This window comes from Strongylocentrotus purpuratus, unplaced genomic scaffold (assembly GCF_000002235.5).
Source record: "Strongylocentrotus purpuratus isolate Spur 01 unplaced genomic scaffold, Spur_5.0 spur5_scaffold_16, whole genome shotgun sequence".
Classification (NCBI taxonomy): domain Eukaryota; kingdom Metazoa; phylum Echinodermata; class Echinoidea; order Camarodonta; family Strongylocentrotidae; genus Strongylocentrotus; species Strongylocentrotus purpuratus.
Genome location: NW_022145601.1, coordinates 27739782 through 27757755, shown reverse-complemented (window position 1 = coordinate 27757755; position 17974 = coordinate 27739782). Strand labels below are relative to the sequence as shown.

At 35.5% G+C, this 17974-nt stretch overlaps 1 protein-coding gene across 2 annotated transcripts in view; it reads left to right on the top strand.

Moving 5' to 3' along the window:
• Window positions 1-17668, top strand: part of LOC587897 (ATP-dependent translocase ABCB1) — a 59300-nt gene extending 41632 nt beyond the window's left edge. For both annotated transcript variants that reach the window (XM_030987209.1, XM_030987208.1), the window contains exons 11-25: window positions 665-868; window positions 1235-1405; window positions 1801-1996; window positions 2619-2815; window positions 3739-3891; window positions 4910-5089; window positions 5503-5586; window positions 6039-6242; window positions 6724-6824; window positions 7055-7195; window positions 8679-8835; window positions 9488-9685; window positions 10028-10231; window positions 10818-10964; window positions 11462-17668. In XM_030987209.1, coding sequence (XP_030843069.1) covers window positions 665-868; window positions 1235-1405; window positions 1801-1996; window positions 2619-2815; window positions 3739-3891; window positions 4910-5089; window positions 5503-5586; window positions 6039-6242; window positions 6724-6824; window positions 7055-7195; window positions 8679-8835; window positions 9488-9685; window positions 10028-10231; window positions 10818-10964; window positions 11462-11656 — 2532 coding nt within the window. In that variant the 3' untranslated portion in view covers window positions 11657-17668. The remainder of the gene's footprint in view (window positions 1-664; window positions 869-1234; window positions 1406-1800; window positions 1997-2618; window positions 2816-3738; window positions 3892-4909; window positions 5090-5502; window positions 5587-6038; window positions 6243-6723; window positions 6825-7054; window positions 7196-8678; window positions 8836-9487; window positions 9686-10027; window positions 10232-10817; window positions 10965-11461) is intronic.
• Window positions 17669-17974: the final 306 nt, after the last annotated feature.

The window sequence follows — 17974 nt, the reverse complement described above, 5'->3', positions numbered from 1 at the left end:
GGAATTAAATTCTGTTGTGCTTAAACACACAAGTCCATGAATTATATATTAATGGTTTTATAGAGATGATTTTGAGATGGTTTGATGCCACAAACTGGATCTCCTTGCTTGAAAGGTGCCTTTGACAGTGAACTCTGAATATTTATTATATTGAATTGCTTTTATTGTATTTGCACAGACCCTTTTTATGAATTCAATGTCTGTATTGATCTTTCATATAATATAATATTTTCCTGATAGCAGTCAAAAAGTCAAGTTAAGATGCAACATCCTTTCAGGTGGTCTTACATTGAGATACAAACGATTTACGAGATGTACTGTTCACATATTAGACTCTCAATAGGTTGTAAAACGTATGTGGGGGGGAAATGTGTTATCCTGGTCTGTTGTAAAACCAAACATTTTTGCGAAGTTTATGCGTGTTGCCAAGGGTAAATGCTGTACAATTTACTGTAAAGCTAGAAACTTTTATGAGTGATTAAGCTTTTCAAAAGAGATAATGCCAAAAGACTGCTGAATCACAACAATGAGTTTGACAATTTCTGTCCACGAAATTGGCTGTTAACATTTTGTAAAAGTTTCATGTCACAGGATATTCTGGTTTTACAGAAAATGACATTGTATATTAAACATCTCCATCTCCCTCTGCTCAATTTCTGTACAGATTTGCATAGATGGAATTGACATCCGTGACCTGAATGTGACCTGGCTGAGAGAGAACATTGGTGTGGTGAGCCAGGAACCCACTCTCTTCAACTGTAGTATAAGGCAGAACATTGAGTTTGGACATGAAGGCGTGAGCGATGCTGAGATAGAAGAAGCTGCCAAGAAAGCAAATGCTCATCAGTTTATTTCATCTCTACCTAAGGTATGCTCTATTCATAGAAATAAATAGAAATGTCCACATGCATTCTTGTTCCTGTGGTATCTTACTGGTATGGGCCCCAGGGAGTGGAGAATGCACCGTGTGCTGAGTCAAATGACCAGGTTAACTATACTCTTGTGTAGTATTCTGATCTGAATTGGAACAATACAGTGAAATAGTTTTAGTTAAATATTTCTGTTGAGTCTACAAAAGGATGCAATCAACATGTTCACTACAAACAGATGGTCTTTCCAGACAGGTTCTTTAATACATTTACTACGGGGGGCTAACATTATACATGACCACAATGTGAAATATGTATACCATCATAGGTTTTCTATGTCTGTTCTATGTTTTCTCCCATTCCAGGGCTACGACACCACGGTAGGAGAGCGTGGTGCTCAGCTGTCTGGAGGCCAGAAGCAGAGAGTAGCCATCGCCAGAGCTCTGGTCAGGAACCCAAGGATTCTACTCCTGGATGAAGCTACATCAGCCCTGGACAGTGAGAGTGAGAAACTAGTACAGGAAGCTCTAGATAAGGTAAATAAGATATATGTAGTAACTATTAGATAAAGACATCGTTCCTCCATTGCTATCAGATGTCTGGAGTCATTGTTAACTCAAATAGAAATACAAGTATTTGCATTTGAAGATTGGGTCAATCACAGGGATTAGAGTTAAGCTAACCACAGTTTAACCACCAACAAATATCTAACTTTGATATAATCATCTGGTAGATTACAGAGAGAGAGAGGGGGGAGAAAGAGAGAGAGAGAAAGAGAGAGAGAGAAAGAGAGAGAGAAAGAGAAAGAAAGAAAGAAAGAAAGAAAGAAAGAAAGGGGGAGGGAGGAAGGGTGAAAGAGAGAGAGAGAGAGAGGAGAAATTCAGTGTAGAATGTTAGATTTACTTGTAGCCTTATTTTCCACTGTGTTTAGGCCCAAGAGGGGCGAACGACCCTGGTGATTGCCCACCGTCTCTCTACAGTCCAGAATGCTGATCTCATCTTTGTGATGAAGGAAGGTCATGTAGCTGAGTCAGGAAACCACAAGGAGCTCATGAACAGAGAGAGTATCTACCGGCAACTTGTCACACTCCAGATGTTCAAAAAGCAAGATGAATCCATTCTGAGTGGTACGCCCTTTACATCCCTTTATATAGTATTTTGTAGTGGCCAGTTACAATTGTCTTATTCCAGGGTGTCAAACTTTGAACGACCTAGTCTACGACCCCCACAATGTATATTTATCCTTTAGCATCCTATATGACACATTGATGCAATGTCTCTTTAGTAGCATTGATCCACCATGATAGTATGAATGTAATCCCACTGACTAGTTTAAACGTTCCTCTTGTAGATGGCACTAGAAGAGACATTGGCCGTAGCCATGACAATGTATTAAAATGTTACTGCTAAAGATAAATGTTTTGGAAAGCTTGGTCATTACCTTGGCAAAAGGATACATGTATGTGCCCCTTGATAGTTTTACTATTTCAGATAGAGAGTATGATATTTATAATAGTAATAACTATGACGATGAGGAAGATGACAACAACTGTAAGTTCAACAATAACAGCAAACGATAACAACAACAATAGTAATGTGTATTTATAAAGCACTATTTCAACTTTTCAAAATGAAAACAGCATGGGTCAAGAGAATTGTTTCTTTGCTCCACATGAAGAAAAGAAAAAGGCAGCAAACCTTGGTCATTGCCATGAATATTTTCTTGTTTGTGTTTGGATGTTGTTTCAGATGATGATGTAAGGAGCCTTGGTCGTCAGTCTTCTCTTAATGATTCAGTGCCTTCATCACCATCATCTGACTCTGTTAAATATAGCAGTGTTAATGATGAACTCATTGTTCCAGTGAATGGCAATGGGAAAGTACACATGGGAGAGGAGGAGCCTTCCATTAAAACCAAGAAAAAGAACAAGAAACACAAGAAAGAGGTAAATGCAACGCTGTTTGTTGATGCTTTTGAGTTGCTGCTAAAAAAACCCACAGACTACATAATAGGGACTTTTAGATTTGCACGACGGGATCGTGGACTGCTACATGTGACATCCTTTTAAGGCACTGGCAGTGCCTGGACGTGCCTTAAAAGGACATTACATTGCCTTAAAAGGATGTCACATATAGCAGTTCACGTTCTCGTCATGCAAATCTGAAAGTCCCTAGTATACCTAGGTAATTACATATTTATGAATTTCAACAGAGAAATTTAAGATATGCCTTTGTGTTTGTAATGGCCTTATCAGATATCACAAGCCCTTTGAGCTGTTTTTCCAATAAATATTGATATTTTGTGTCTTAAGAAAGGGCTAATTAAAAAAAATGAAAACATAACAAACATAAAACTGACTTTGAACTAAGGCATAATTATGGTTTTCTGTTTATTCTTGTGTTTGACTATGATGTGTGCTAGACAAAAATCTTTGGTATGTCTTGTTAAAAATTATAGTTTTACTTTGTGTTTTTCCCTGTATTCCATGATTAGAGGTCTACATGCATACCTCTGTGCAATGAAGACTTCTTGCCTTTTTTTCAATATGCCTTTAAAGCATTGGGAATTCCAGTTATGCAAGAGAGTTGAGTGGGTGTAATCTGTTAAACAAATATTGACTACTTTGATAGAGGGGTAAAGGTTGAAACCGTTCCCCTGAGGTGATCTCATAACTGTTCTATACCTCAAGATGAAAGTCAAGTGTCCTGTTAATCAGCAGAACCAAGCAATATTGTGCTTAATATACTGCATCATGCCTGTGTATCCACAACACAGGAAACTGTGGTATGCATATGCCCATTCAATACATAATCATGTAACTGCAGGGATATTGCTTATAATAATGATGTTGCTTACTTTCCTGCACAGAAAACCTTCACAAGTGTGCCTAAGCTCTCGTATTGGGACATCTTGAGACTGAATAAACCTGAGTGTCATTACATCATCATTGGATGCATCTTTGCTGCGTTCCTTGGTGCAGCTCTACCCACCTTGGCTATTCTTCTTACTGAGATCATTAGGGTAATTGTCACCATAAACCTTTTCAAACATAACCCCCTCCCCCCTCCCCCCTGGGATTTGAACAGGGATCCGAATGTCACCTCTTATGGCAGTTCACATGTAGACATGTAGGATACGTGAAGTCAATTTTCTTATCCCACTTCTGCTGTCCTTGGTTGTAATACAGAGTGTTCCGTTGACTTTTGTTATAGCAAATATTCTTTTACTTTTTTCAAAAACATAAACACACAATAGTGCGATTTAAATTGTGATCAGAATATTACAAATTTCCTGAGATTTTCATGTTTACACAGGAAAATATGTTTAATTCTTATCTTGTTTCTAAATCGTAGATTGAATTTAATAAATTGCTTTGTTTGTAAAAAATCTTAACAAAGTACAAGAATCTACTTTGTGTTTTGTATGTAAACATTGATATACATTTGAGCACAGTCTACAGTTTTAAAAGAAGTGGTTTGTTCTTAGCCAAATAGTGAATCAAGCCTTTTAGTACAGGTAGGAACAGAAAGACATTCATAATTGTAGTAAGGAAAGAAAAGACAAAATTGCCTCAACAGTTTTCTGTTTTCTATGCAAGTTCTGAAAGAGTTGCTAGAACCTTTGATTAATTACACTGTAAAAATCATTCAGGTTTCTTGCCTGTGCTCTTACACTTTGGAGTATTTTTTTTAATGTTCAACAAATGTAGTTTCTCTAAGCAGGTTTGATAATTTCTTTTTGTCCGTTTTCCATTTTAGTCCAAACGTTGTTACATGATCAAAAATATCTTTACAAACCCATTTTTAATTTCGAGAAAAGTGATAAGCTGTATTTAGTCCAGTCTTCAAATTTTGGCAGTATTTACCTCCCAAGGTACTTCTTAGAGTTAACTATCAATGGGGCTAAACCCAGATTAAATGGTATTTGAATTCCAGGAATATCACATAAATGCTATACAAGAAGCAGATTATTATAATATTACTAGTATTACCTTCTGGACCTTCTGACCAAGTACCTATATATAATTTGATTCTTACAGATATTTAGTTTGCCACCCGATGAGATGGTCGCTGCAGCTTCTTTCTGGTCCCTCATGTTCATTGTATTGGGTGTAGTGCGAGCTGTTAGTATCTTCGTCAGTATGCTCATGTTCAGTATCTCAGGAGAACTCCTTACTCTCAGGCTCAGAAAGAAAGCATTCTGGGCAATCTTGAGACAAGTAAGTATCCCCTCAATACCTTGAAATACATCTATATAAGTACCGTGTCATTTAAAGAAATCTATCAGGGTGTTTTGCCTTCCAGATTTTGTTGGTCCATACATGAGTTTGTATTTTTAACTGCACTAGAGTGGATTTGATATAATTTCAGCTGTCTGTGCATCATCATATATAAGTAAAGAAATTACATTGTGTGTTTATCATACTGGTATATACATATTCATGAATAAGTTAGACAAAGAACTTATTGGCTAGTTTACTACATGTATTTTATTTCACAGAAAATAGATCAAAACATCATTAACAGTCTATTAGATGTTGGTTTGATTCATATCCTCGCCCCCGCCTTTTTTACTATGTTAATTGTTGAAGATATTTTCACATTTCTTGTCTTTTCTGTTTGTTGTGAATAGGATGCAGCGTGGTTTGATGAACCTGAGCATAACACAGGTTCTTTGGCTAATGTACTCGCTACTGATGCTTCCAATGTTCAAGGGGTAAGATACCATATCATCTTATCAGAATGAAAAGAAGAAAAAAACAATGTTGATGGTGTAAAGAAATTAATGTTGTCTTATTCAAAAAGTGCTATTGTTATTGCTTGGTTTTTACTTTGAGCTTAATTAACAGATGGGGGGGGGGGGAACGGCTTGTGTCATACGTAATTATGATTTAAAAGGGCATGTATTTTTTACTGGCAATACTTGAAATGCTCTTCTGCTTTGATATGTTTTTATTGGATTTAGCAGCCTAGATCATGGCTTGCAGTATGTATGCAGTAAAGACAGCAATCTATGTTCATTCTTCAATTAGATCTATAGACTTATCACAAATTCCCCTTTCACTCAATCCTACCAAAAAATCAATCTCTGTACATACCCAAGATTTATTTTCTTATGTATAAGTGTTGAAATCACCCTTCAATTCCACATATGGCTTTACCTTACAGGCTACTGGTCTTCGCATCAGCACCCTCATGCACGAGTTTGTGACCGTGCTCATCGCTGTTATCATTGCATTTATCTATGGCTGGCAGCTGGCCCTGTTCACATTATGTGCTGTTCCTCTCATGACATTCTGGGGACGTATTCAGATGGCAATGTTAACAGGCACCCAGAAACAAGACTCACATCTTCTCCAAGAAGCATCAGAGGTAAACGAGGGGTGTACAGTTTTCCCCAGTTCAAGCTTAGAATGTATTTCAAGTCTGTTGTTGACTATACCATTAACGTTGAGTTTGACCCTGATACATTCAATGAGGGGATGTTATATTATATTCAAAAATGAAAAGAGTTGTATCGATGTTAAGGTGATCAGTTCATTAAAGAAAGATAAGCTTTAACAAATTATACAATGTATTACTAGGAGGTGAGGGCATATTGGTAGAATTTTAATTTCTAAGATTTGCGTACAGTATTACATTTGTCATACATTGTAGGTACATGTATGTATATGAACAGAGTAAATTTATGAAACCATTTCCCTTTTAGAACTAGAAGATTCCTGTATAAAGCGTAGGTGATTGGGAGAATCAAGTAAACAGGTTAACAAAATCTCATCCAGCAATGTTCAGGGTAAGAAGTAAATCATATGTTGCATTCACATATCAAAGGTGTTATTTCTGTGTTTCCTAGATTGCAAGTGAAGCGATAGAAAACATCACAACGGTATCATCCCTCAATCTGGAGGAAAGAATATATCATTTCTACTGTGAAAAACTTCGTGAACCTCTCAAGTAAGTTATAACAATATATACCACCAATCTCTTATAGTTCTGTTTTCTTGATCGAAAGTTGTATACTAGAGGAATGATGTCATTGGTCTGTAATAAGATTGGGAATATCTGATAGATGAAAACAAGTGTTGATTCTTAATATCTATGGACTCTTAGCCGTGTTTTCTACAACTTCCATCACTGACTATTTGTCAATCTGTAACATCATGTTTGTGCTCTTATTACCACAGGAAAATCCAGAAGCACAAGTTCTTCTTTGCCTTTGCAGTTTGTTGCTCCCAGGCATCAGTGTTCTTCCTCTTTGCAGGGGCCTTTAGGTTTGGTGGTCATCTAGTAGCTATCGGTCAAATGTCCTCAGATGCTATGTTTAAGTAAGTGTCACTGACCCACATTATAGAAATATTGCATGCTCTGGCATTCAATATAACAAAATATATGAACCAAAAAATTCTACATTTTCCTGATTGATATTATATTTCACCCAGGCTGCAGGCCAAGGTTGAAATATAATGGCACGAGGAGCATGCGGAATTTGGAGGTTAATATATGTCTTATTGAACAGCATGCATGTATTATTTTGTTATGTACAGTTGTGGGTATTTACGATCTCATTCCTTGATCTTTTGAGTTAGGCTCTGTTGATTATTTGCCTTCATGATGTTTGTATGTGTTTGACCATGCCAACAGTATTGTTCAACGTCACATGAAACCCTTTTCGTCAATAGGATACTTGCTAGCAAATACCATTCATGATATCATATAGAGGTATCATGGTTGAGTGGATACATCATGGACTGTGGATCACAAGGCCCGCGGTATCGAGTGCCGCAGCGGCACTAATGTCCTTTGGCAAGACATTAATCTACATTTGCCACACTCGACCCAGGTTTTTTTGCATTGCAGGAATATTTCATACCTTATAATACCATGATGCAAAGCCAACTTGGCACTTTGTATGATCATGATCATGTTTGTCTTTGCTTTTTGTGCTGTCCATAACACTCTGGATATATTATACAATTATATTTAATCAAGCTTATCTTTAGAACTAGTTTGCAAGCAAGCAGAATATTTTGATCTGCCATACCTTGTAAAGATATCAACAATGATTGAAGGAAAACACAATTTTGATAGCAAACGATTCTAAAAAGAAATCAGAGAATCAAATTGGTGAAAGTTTGAAAGAAAACAGACAAAAATATAAAGGTTACACATTTTTGAAGGTTGTAATCACTTTACGTATGGGACCTTCATATTGGCTAAATCTTTTATGTCACTGTCATGTAGTGCTGGACAACTTTCCCATTTGTTCCAAAACACAAAATGTAATTTTATTTTCTTCAAAATGTATGACTCTAGAAGGTTTTTCACTTTAGAAGACCTTCAATAATATACTATCCATAATGTATTTTGAGTAGTCCCCCTGAGGTAGAAGGCCCTTTGAGGAGAAAAAACAATTTCATGTTTTTGGTGACCACGTCGCAACCCACTGACAGAATTGCCTCTTTGAGATTTGCATAGCTCTAGCGATCTCATATTTCAAAGATTCATAATTTTCTTATTATTGGTCTGATTTATTTCAAACTTGTGCCTTCTGTTTCTCATATTTTTCTGCTTTCATATAAATGAATTCATTACATGGGCGTAGTTTCCTTTTAAGATAAGGGGACTGTATATTGTGAAATGATGCTATCAGCTTTATATTTTTGCATGAATTTCTCTGTACTTGAAATGTAATATTTTTCTATAATTTTATACATTGATATTTAAACATTCCTTCATTATGTAGGTATGGTTTTCTTTTTCATATTGATATTTGTGTATAATTGTTTTCCCTTTTGTGTCTTTGTCCAGGGTGATTATTGTGATCACCTATGCAGGTATTGCATTAGGCCAGGCAGCAGCATTCATGCCAGACTTCAGCAAGGCTAAAATGTCAGCAGCTAAGCTCATCACACTGATTGGTCTCAAACCAACCATCGATAACTACTCCACAGAAGGACTCAAGCCAGTAAGCAATAACCATAATAATGGGCTAACAGACATGTAGTAAGAAGGAAATAAAGAATAATATAAACCCACGTGCACGGAATATAAAGTTGGACTTGGATTCCGTGCAGGTACTATTTTATGCAAGAGTGTATGGGTGTGTCAGGTAGTCTACTCACAAGTCCTCTTTTTTTTGGGGGGGGGGGGGTAATTGAGAGTGGATTTAAATTTGCAATATCTTCTTATAGAAGTCATGTTGTTTGAAGTTCTTATTTTTGAATATAGTGTAGGGACTTAAAACCATTAACATATATAGAACGCTATACTTGTTGGTGGTTGGTACTCTTTGATCTTGAAGATATTCAGTGGCCCACTCAGCAACTAAGTGTTTACTAACCCCTGAAGTTCCTCCATTTGTTCTTATTTAAAGACCAAAAGCAGCCCTTGAGACCTTCATTTTAGTGTCTTTATAAGTCAATATTATGTGAGGCATTTAACCTGTTGACTACTGAATTATCTTATCCCTATAGGCTTAATACAGGGAACACCCGGTTCTAGTAAGCAATGGGTTAACATGTACATATATGCACATCATCATCACATATGAACACATAACTAGTCTATTAGCTTTGATCTCTCAATAAATACCAAAAACCATTGTTTTGATTGGACAGCTAAAGATTGATGGCGCCATCAAGTGCAATAACCTGACCTTCAGATACCCCAACCGTCCTGGTAGCACTATTCTGGACAGTCTGAATCTAAACATAAAACCTGGTCACACAATGGCTTTGGTTGGTGAGAGTGGATGTGGGAAGAGCACCATGGTTGCGCTGATGGAACGCTTCTATGATCCTAACTGTGGATCCATTGTGAGTACACATTTTCTCCTTAAATTTTCTTTGTGTAGTCCCCAAACCAAGTTATCATGCTTAAGTACCTCTAGGTTTTGATGATGGAGTATTTCATTGTTTTATGGGCAATTCCAAGGTATTTTGTCCCATATGCTACTGATTACATCTAAGATTTCAGAATTTCTGATGACCAGCATTCTGATAGCCGTACTAGAGCTCTAATCAAACAAAACATCAAATGAAACAACATTCTGATGTCAATTTGTGTTTACAATTCCATAAAACAAACAAGACATGCCATTTGATTTTGCATAATATTTGAAATATAGAACATCACACCTTTGCTTTTTTGTTTTCTAGCAACTTGACGGGAATGACCTGCGTGACCTGAACATCGGGTGGCTTCGGTCTAATATGAGTATTGTAAGCCAGGAGCCAGTGTTATTTGCTTGTTCTATCCGTGATAACATTGCCTATGGTGTGGAAGATGAGCTCCCTCAGGACGAAGTGGAAAGGGTTGCTAAGATGGCTAATATCCATGATTTCATCATTTCTCTGCCTTTGGTATGTAAACAACTGCACTCATTTTCTGCTTAAAGTTATTCCGCATTGGTTATCATGTATAAAGTAGTGAGTTTCTTTACACTAGCAAATTACCAACAAACAACAAAGTTACATTCATCTATTAGCATATTTTACATTTTCACATCTTTATTTTGTAGCTAGAATTTCCTTGACTAGCTTAATAATAATGATGTTCTGCATTTATATAATGTTTATGAATCAACGATGTCTCTAAGCGCTTGACAGAGATATAAATACCCAATCGTTGGATTCAAGCTCGCCCGCACACATTGTGTGCACATTCTCCACTCCCTGGGGAGTATTTCAGACAGGCACCATTTTACAGATGCTCACAATGCTGAGCATACTTCATTAACGTTCGCATCCTGCCGGGTACCCATTTAGCACCTGGGTGGAAAGTGGCAAATGTCTTGCCAAAGGACGTTAGTGTCGGGCTGAGATTTGTTTATAAACTAAAGTATCATGCAATAATTTTATGAACGTTTAACTTTTTAACTATTTGGTAATAGATAACAATGAAAATACTAATACAATACTAAATGACTCAATATTTGATTGTTTGCAGGGTTATGATACTCTAGTAGGAGAGAAAGGAGCTCAGTTATCTGGAGGTCAGAAGCAAAGAGTAGCCATCGCTAGAGCTCTGGCTAGAAATCCTCGTATCCTTCTGTTTGATGAAGCTACATCAGCACTGGACACTGAGAGTGAACAGGTAATGATACTTTTTATTCCCTTAAAATTATCCATACACCACTTGTATCTGGTAACAATGCCACTAACTTTTACAAAAACAAACTTTCAATTGAAATCTCCCAATTTCATGCTTTAGCTGTGGAAATTGGTGCACTTTATACTCATCTGTACTAAAATGCAAGGGAAAACAAAATTTGAATTTCAAGAAAAGTAACCAATGGTAGGATTTGAAAAAATATGAAGAAAAATAATGTTAATATTTAGTAGGGAATCTATATATACAACTGTACGAAAACTACCATATTTGTGCTACCTTATATCTGTAAAGCGCTTTGAGAGGGCCTTTGGTCCTGAAAAGCACTATATATTAACTAGCTATTATTATTTTTTAGAGGCAATAAATAAGTAAATATATATATATATATATATATATATAGAGAGAGAGAGAGAGAGAGAGAGAGAGAGCACTAAGCAGGATATGATAAGGAGCTGATTTCCATGTTCATCTTGCTACAGATTGTACAGAATGCACTGGACAATGCCATGGATGGACGAACCTCGATTGTTGTTGCCCAGCGTCTCAACACCATTCAGAATTCTGACCAAATCGCTGTTATTCGGGATGGAAACATCGTGGAGCAAGGACGTCATCAGGAGCTGGTCTCAAGAAAGGGCCACTACTACACCCTCACAATGGGCCAACATAGCTAGACACAGCACTCTCTTTCTTTCATCTTTCACCTCATTATCATTGATGTGTATATTTATTTACCTGACTGCAAAGATAAGAAATGTATGCTTGTAGATGTAATCTATATCTCGAAACCCTGTCATAGGGAATTCATTATTCAGTATTGTATGGCTCACTTTAAGAGCTTTAAAACAGCAACTCAGTTCTGAACCGTAGGCGGGCGGAGGGGTTACGAGACTAACGTTCTATTCACTTAGCTAATACAAAGCAAGCTGATCACCTTATTTGTGCCTTGGATGAAGGCTGATGAATCCTTTGAGAAAGCTACAGAAAGAACAATACTACTTCTGAGAGACTTCCTTAATTACTTTTGATGTTTTTCTTTACTTGGACTGAGATTGTTATTGTCAGTCTTAATGTATCCAAAGAGCACACCTTCGTAGCGAATAACCTAAATGTTCACCATATTGTAATAAGTAGGATGTCTTTGTAAGGTGTGATGCTTGTTGATGATTCATGCTAATACATGTATTGTTGAAATGCATCCGCATTATTGATGTGGCAGTATGTACCTTTTAGAGACCAAGCCATGAAGCTACAGTACTACATTGAGGTACTTCTGAAACAGCTCCCAAGATCATATAAACATATCCGTGGTATATCACCAATATCTGGGATCTGAAGCATTTGGATCATCATCTTATATCGAGACCATTTCAATAGTACTACAGTGATAATGCACCATTGGCACCTTGTCATATTGTGACCTTTGATGCTCACGCTCACAATGTTCAACATCAAAGATTTTCAAGCATACACCCTATCAACTCTGGATATTAGAACAATTGTTAATTTTGTCATTTTGACATTATTACAGCAAATTTGAGTTGTACTTCCAAAGCTCTCATTATTAATATTTGACTCGTATGATCAAATGTCTCTACACAAACACACACACAAAATAAAATTTCTTATTTTAAGTTAAGAGAGGAAAACATGGGTGATGGATTTTTAAAAGATAATTAAAACTGCTTGATGAATAACTGAGAAATGATATTGAGTTTGGATCTACAGATAAAGATGAGAGGGGATTTTAGTTATAAATTGAGAGTGGAAGAAAAGAATGAAAATTCTAGGACAGATGTGACTAGAGCAATATAATTTTAAAATCTGAATATGTTTTTTCTTCAGTTCTAGAAGATGGTGCAAATTCTCTGTGTAAATATGTGTTTCTTTGTAATGTGCAAATAGATCATAGTACAAATATCACAAGCTGATTTCAAACATGATTATGAAAATGATTTGTTATATGAAGCCTGTGAATTCTATCTATTAATATTGATATATATATACCAATATGTTGTTTGTGATTGTCTATGCACCAGGTATTATGTAATCAACTAATCAGCCATGAATCTGCTTCATTGTTCGCTGGCTTAGAAGACCTGTTTTAATGATAATAATCTTATAGGACCAAGAGGTTGCAGATGAATTGTGGCACTATGGTCATCCTTGTGGGTACTACAAATGAAACTGCAGGGAGATACAATGATGAATGGTTTCAACTGATGTCATGCACAATATCTTTACAATGAATCCTGTCCAACTTGTATAGATATACTCTACAACTCAACAGAAAGAAAAATTTGATGTTGATTCTGTTTTCTGTTTATTGTTTGTTGTTGTTGCTTCCCGGAAGCTGTTACAGAGAAATGTTTCAGAGGAAACCAAGAAAAGAGACTGGGGTTACTAGTTGAAAGGGGGTGGATGATGGGGTTGGGTTGCTACATAGGTTCTGACTGAACAGGCCACTAAAGGTGAAATATTATGGTAAAAAATGTTGGTTTATTCCTTAGGTTTGATTGTATAGCGGTCACTTGAAGAAAAATGAGAAAGAAGTCTATTGCTGACAACCAAGAAGGTTTGAGCTGTGCATTAACAGATATGGTTTAATACCTTTCTACCTTTTCAACATTCATGCATGTTAGGTAACTCTCTAGCCAAAGATATTAGTGATATAGTTGGTTTTATTTGCTGATTCTTTTTCTTGCAAGTGTGCACATTCTTCCCTTTTGAAAAAGCCTTACCATTTGAATGTATGAAAGTTGTATGTTTTTTTTTTCTATCATTGAATTATGTGTTCTAGCACTTCCTGAGAGAACTTCTCAAGTTAGATTATTTATACATACCACATGTAAGAATTTATTTCTTGATTAATAGATTCATTAAAGATTGAAGATTGAACAACTAAACTTCTGTTTTTTTCTGAACATTCCACTGTAATTAATCAGTAATTCAGGGAACATTTCAGTAAGCTGTTAAGTCCCATGTACTTCATATTGTGTTGGTAAATATCTTGATGTTTTTGTGGTTTGAACAGCAAGTTGATTCAGGCTTTTTCTTGGTCTGAATTTATCAGTAAAATGTTTTCTCTGATGATCAAGCCATTACATACACAATACGTACTTGTTATAAAATTTGAGCTTAAAGCAGTATTAAGATGTTGCCATCTTCTAGATTTATTGTGGTTCCTTAGATCAGAATTTTTCTGAGGTATGTTTAAATAGGACCACTCATTTGTATGTTCAATCTTCTCTCGCTTCTCATTGTTCTCTAGAGTTTTGTATAGTTGCTGTTGTTTTGCTTGCATTTCTCTCTATTTCATGATAACAGTGAAAATTACATCAGTATCTGTTAACGTTCTATCTCAACATTATCTGTTAACGTTCTATCTCCGTCTTTAATAGTACTATCTCTTAAACATTTGCTTAGTTTGTAAATATTTGACAACATTGTAAATATCTTCAAAGCAGAAGTATTTGTAGGAAGTAAAAATATGGTTTAAGTTTTATAATTTGAATCGTCTTGCTATGTATCTCGATGCAATGCTTAAAGATATATGCTTTATTATCATTTTCATTATTATTGTCATTCACCAACAGTTTGCCAATAAAATATTTCATATTACTGCATTGATATTAGACGTGCATGTAGATGTAGTTCTTTTGAAATCACATCTTTATACATCACTTTTAACTATACTGACTACTGCTATATGATTTTATATTATTTCTCAATCGTTAAGTATGCATGCAATGTAATTAGTTAATGATATTTATGTTTTGTTTTTGAATTACTCTCAGTTTTGATTACCAGCTGCTGTAGACTACACATACAAGTTAGACATTGCTCAACTTAATGTGTTGATTTGTAAAATACATGTGTGATCAATATATAAGTGTGTGACACAGATATCTAGCCAGCAATTGTGACATAAATTATGAAATGGGCATTTATTTTAATGGTCTATAAAGGGGTCTGGTAACTTTGTCTTAAATCCTTTTGAAAAATCCTTGATTTAGCTCATGCTGCAATGATAATTATAAACCTTCAGGTCAGTCAGGAACCCCATGACTTTTACAAGCCGATTGCCTGTCTGATTACCAAGATATTTATGATTGAAAATCAAAAAACAACTTTTGCGTTTGCCAAACGATTTTCATTACCCTCCAGTCTATTGGGGAAAACAAGTATGGTAAAACCGGTCACTCAAAGTGTTTTTCTTTTTTGATGCACTTCTTGATCATTTTGAAGCGCAATTTTTTTAGGGCTTCAATATAACACCATATCACAGACACTAATAACACGTAGGGCCGTGCATCTCAAATTTAACATTGTTAACGATTCTAGCATGAAACACAATATGGTAATACATGTACAATAAAAATGGACATGGTGTGCAGAAATACTGCCCTTTCTTCTCATGTATCTGGTATAATTTTTAAGGCTCTGAATCAAAAGTTATTGAGCCAAACCACAAAATGTGAAATGATTAGCGCAAAAAGGTTCAACTGCAAATGTGCACCACAAAAGGGATTATTCACATACATGTAAAATTGACCTACATTCTGGTGAGGACAACGATTGCAAGTCCCAAAAACTTTAAGAGGCGCGATAGCTCTGTCGGTAGAGCATTGGTCTCGTTATCCGGTGACCCGGGTTCAAAACGAAGTTGATGCGCTAGTGCCCTTTGGTAAGGCATTAATCCTCATTACCAGGTCCCTCAGAGAGGACCTTAAGCCGTCGGTCTTCTGGTTGCTTACTAACGAGCATTTATTGCTTTCTTAGCTGTCAGGTAAAATAACCACCACTATCTGAATGTTAGAAGTAGAAATGAATGACATAGACGAAACAAACAGTGATAGAAGGGGTATGTACTAAAGCAAGCAAGGTAAAGTACTTATGATGCACGATGGATGGAAACTACAATTCAGACTGGTATACTCTTGCTCCATTTCACAATGTTTTTATAATTTAATTTTGTGTCAATTTCCCTGTAAAATAAATCAAAAAGGCATGTAAAGCTTCAAGACTGTAATTACTTTCTACTCTGTATGCATTTCATGTTTTGAAGTACCTCTCTTTAAATTATTATGGAATGGATGGGCTCCATGAGTCCATGTGTAACATCTGTTCCTTTTATTCTATTTATGTGCATGAAATTTGAATGTGAATAAGAAAGTTTCCAGATAGACTTGTAATGGATACAGTAACCGTGAAATTACTTGTACATGTATGATACTAATTATCTTCCATTTTGTGGAAGTCTGTTTTATGAATTTGTTTTTATTATTTGTAGTATTGATAGTAGTATTATTGTTGTTGATATTATGATATAGAATATTTAAAAATCAATCAATAATGAGAAGCTGAATGTGTTTGGGATCAGCTTTGAGATGTAATATTGTGAATTATTGTATAATATTCTGTGACAAAATTTTAAAAAGCCAGCATAATGTTGAATGTAAAATATGATTTAAAGAATGAACTGAAAAATGCGAAGCTGCAGATTTTTAGATGATTGGATGATCAGGGGTATTTGTGACTTCAAAGGATGAAGGGGTGGGGGATAGCAATCATTAATTTGCTATTATTCAACAAATATAGTGCTCTTGTGTAGCTTAATGGAACAATTTTAACTGTTTAAAAAAAATCAAACAACTTGTGTATGATGTAGAGGACAATACTGAAAGAAGTATCAATGCAATATATGGTGTGATTCTCAGCTAGGTGATCAGCTGTTGTGTTTCAAAATTTCATATGCAGCACAGAACAATTGTAGTTGTTTTAAAGCTTTATTTTGTGTTTCTTTTTCATAAGAAACTGTGTGCAGTGATACTTTAGTTACAAATATATAACAAAGGATATTATTGCAATAACAGTACCAAAGACACTATTTGTGATTGCATTTGATCTGGAAGTGGGAGATTTGATTTATATACCTACAGTGCTTATACAAGAAATTTCTTTTAACCCTATGAAGTTTTTGTGCATGGTCGCTGTAGAGTGACGGTGTTTTTTGGTGATTGTCAAACTATGAAATACAAGAGGAATTTTCAGAATTGATTAATGTGATCCACTAAAACGCTGATTATCTGTACCATGCCAGTGCCTTATATGGAGAATATCATGCATTCCAAATTTGGAATATGCAAGAGAGTCTTTCACTTGTGTGAATGACTTGGCCAATTCCATTCCAATTAAGGGGGTGTTTATTGAGGTTATTGTGTAATTATGTTAGTAATTACTTGACTTTTGAAATGAATGCTTTGATCTTCAATCATGGCTTAGCTTGGTATTAATTATCATTTGTGTATAGCATGAAACATTGGAATCTACCATTAAAATGACGGTTGTGTGTTTATATTTAAAGGGCACTCAATCCTGATTGATAGGGAAATCTATGTAACAAATTTATCTTTTTGTGTTTTTGTTGTAATTGATATTTTTGCACCGGTCCTGCCGATTTTTCTTTGTGTGTTAGAAAACAGTTTGATTATATTACTAAGCAGGTTTATATATGTATACATGAATATGAGATGATATGTACATAAAATAGTTCAAGGACATGCTCATATGCATGTTCAAGTCTAGTATGCATATGCTCGTACATGACGTTATATTAAAATGTTACTTAACCATTCTTTCTAGTTGAAAAAAAAATAAAGAAAATGGAATATTATAGAAAAGCATCTCAGTTTGTCAGATGTGGAATACTTTTGAGATCTTACTCCTCTTTATATCTCTTTCTCTCTGTCTCTCGCTCTCTTTCGCTCTCTTTGTATCATTTTGTGGAGTTAAAAGAAAAGGAACCCCTATCATGAAAGCCTATGGTTTTTCAAATGCACTTGTATTATCTTCTTCATCAACAAACATTGATAAAACATGTATAAACAAACTCAAAGCAACATTCATACAATATTCTACTCTATAAATAGTAAGGTATAGTCCTTCGCGAGGTGGGAGAGCTGTAATTTCCACGATTAGGATCATTCAGC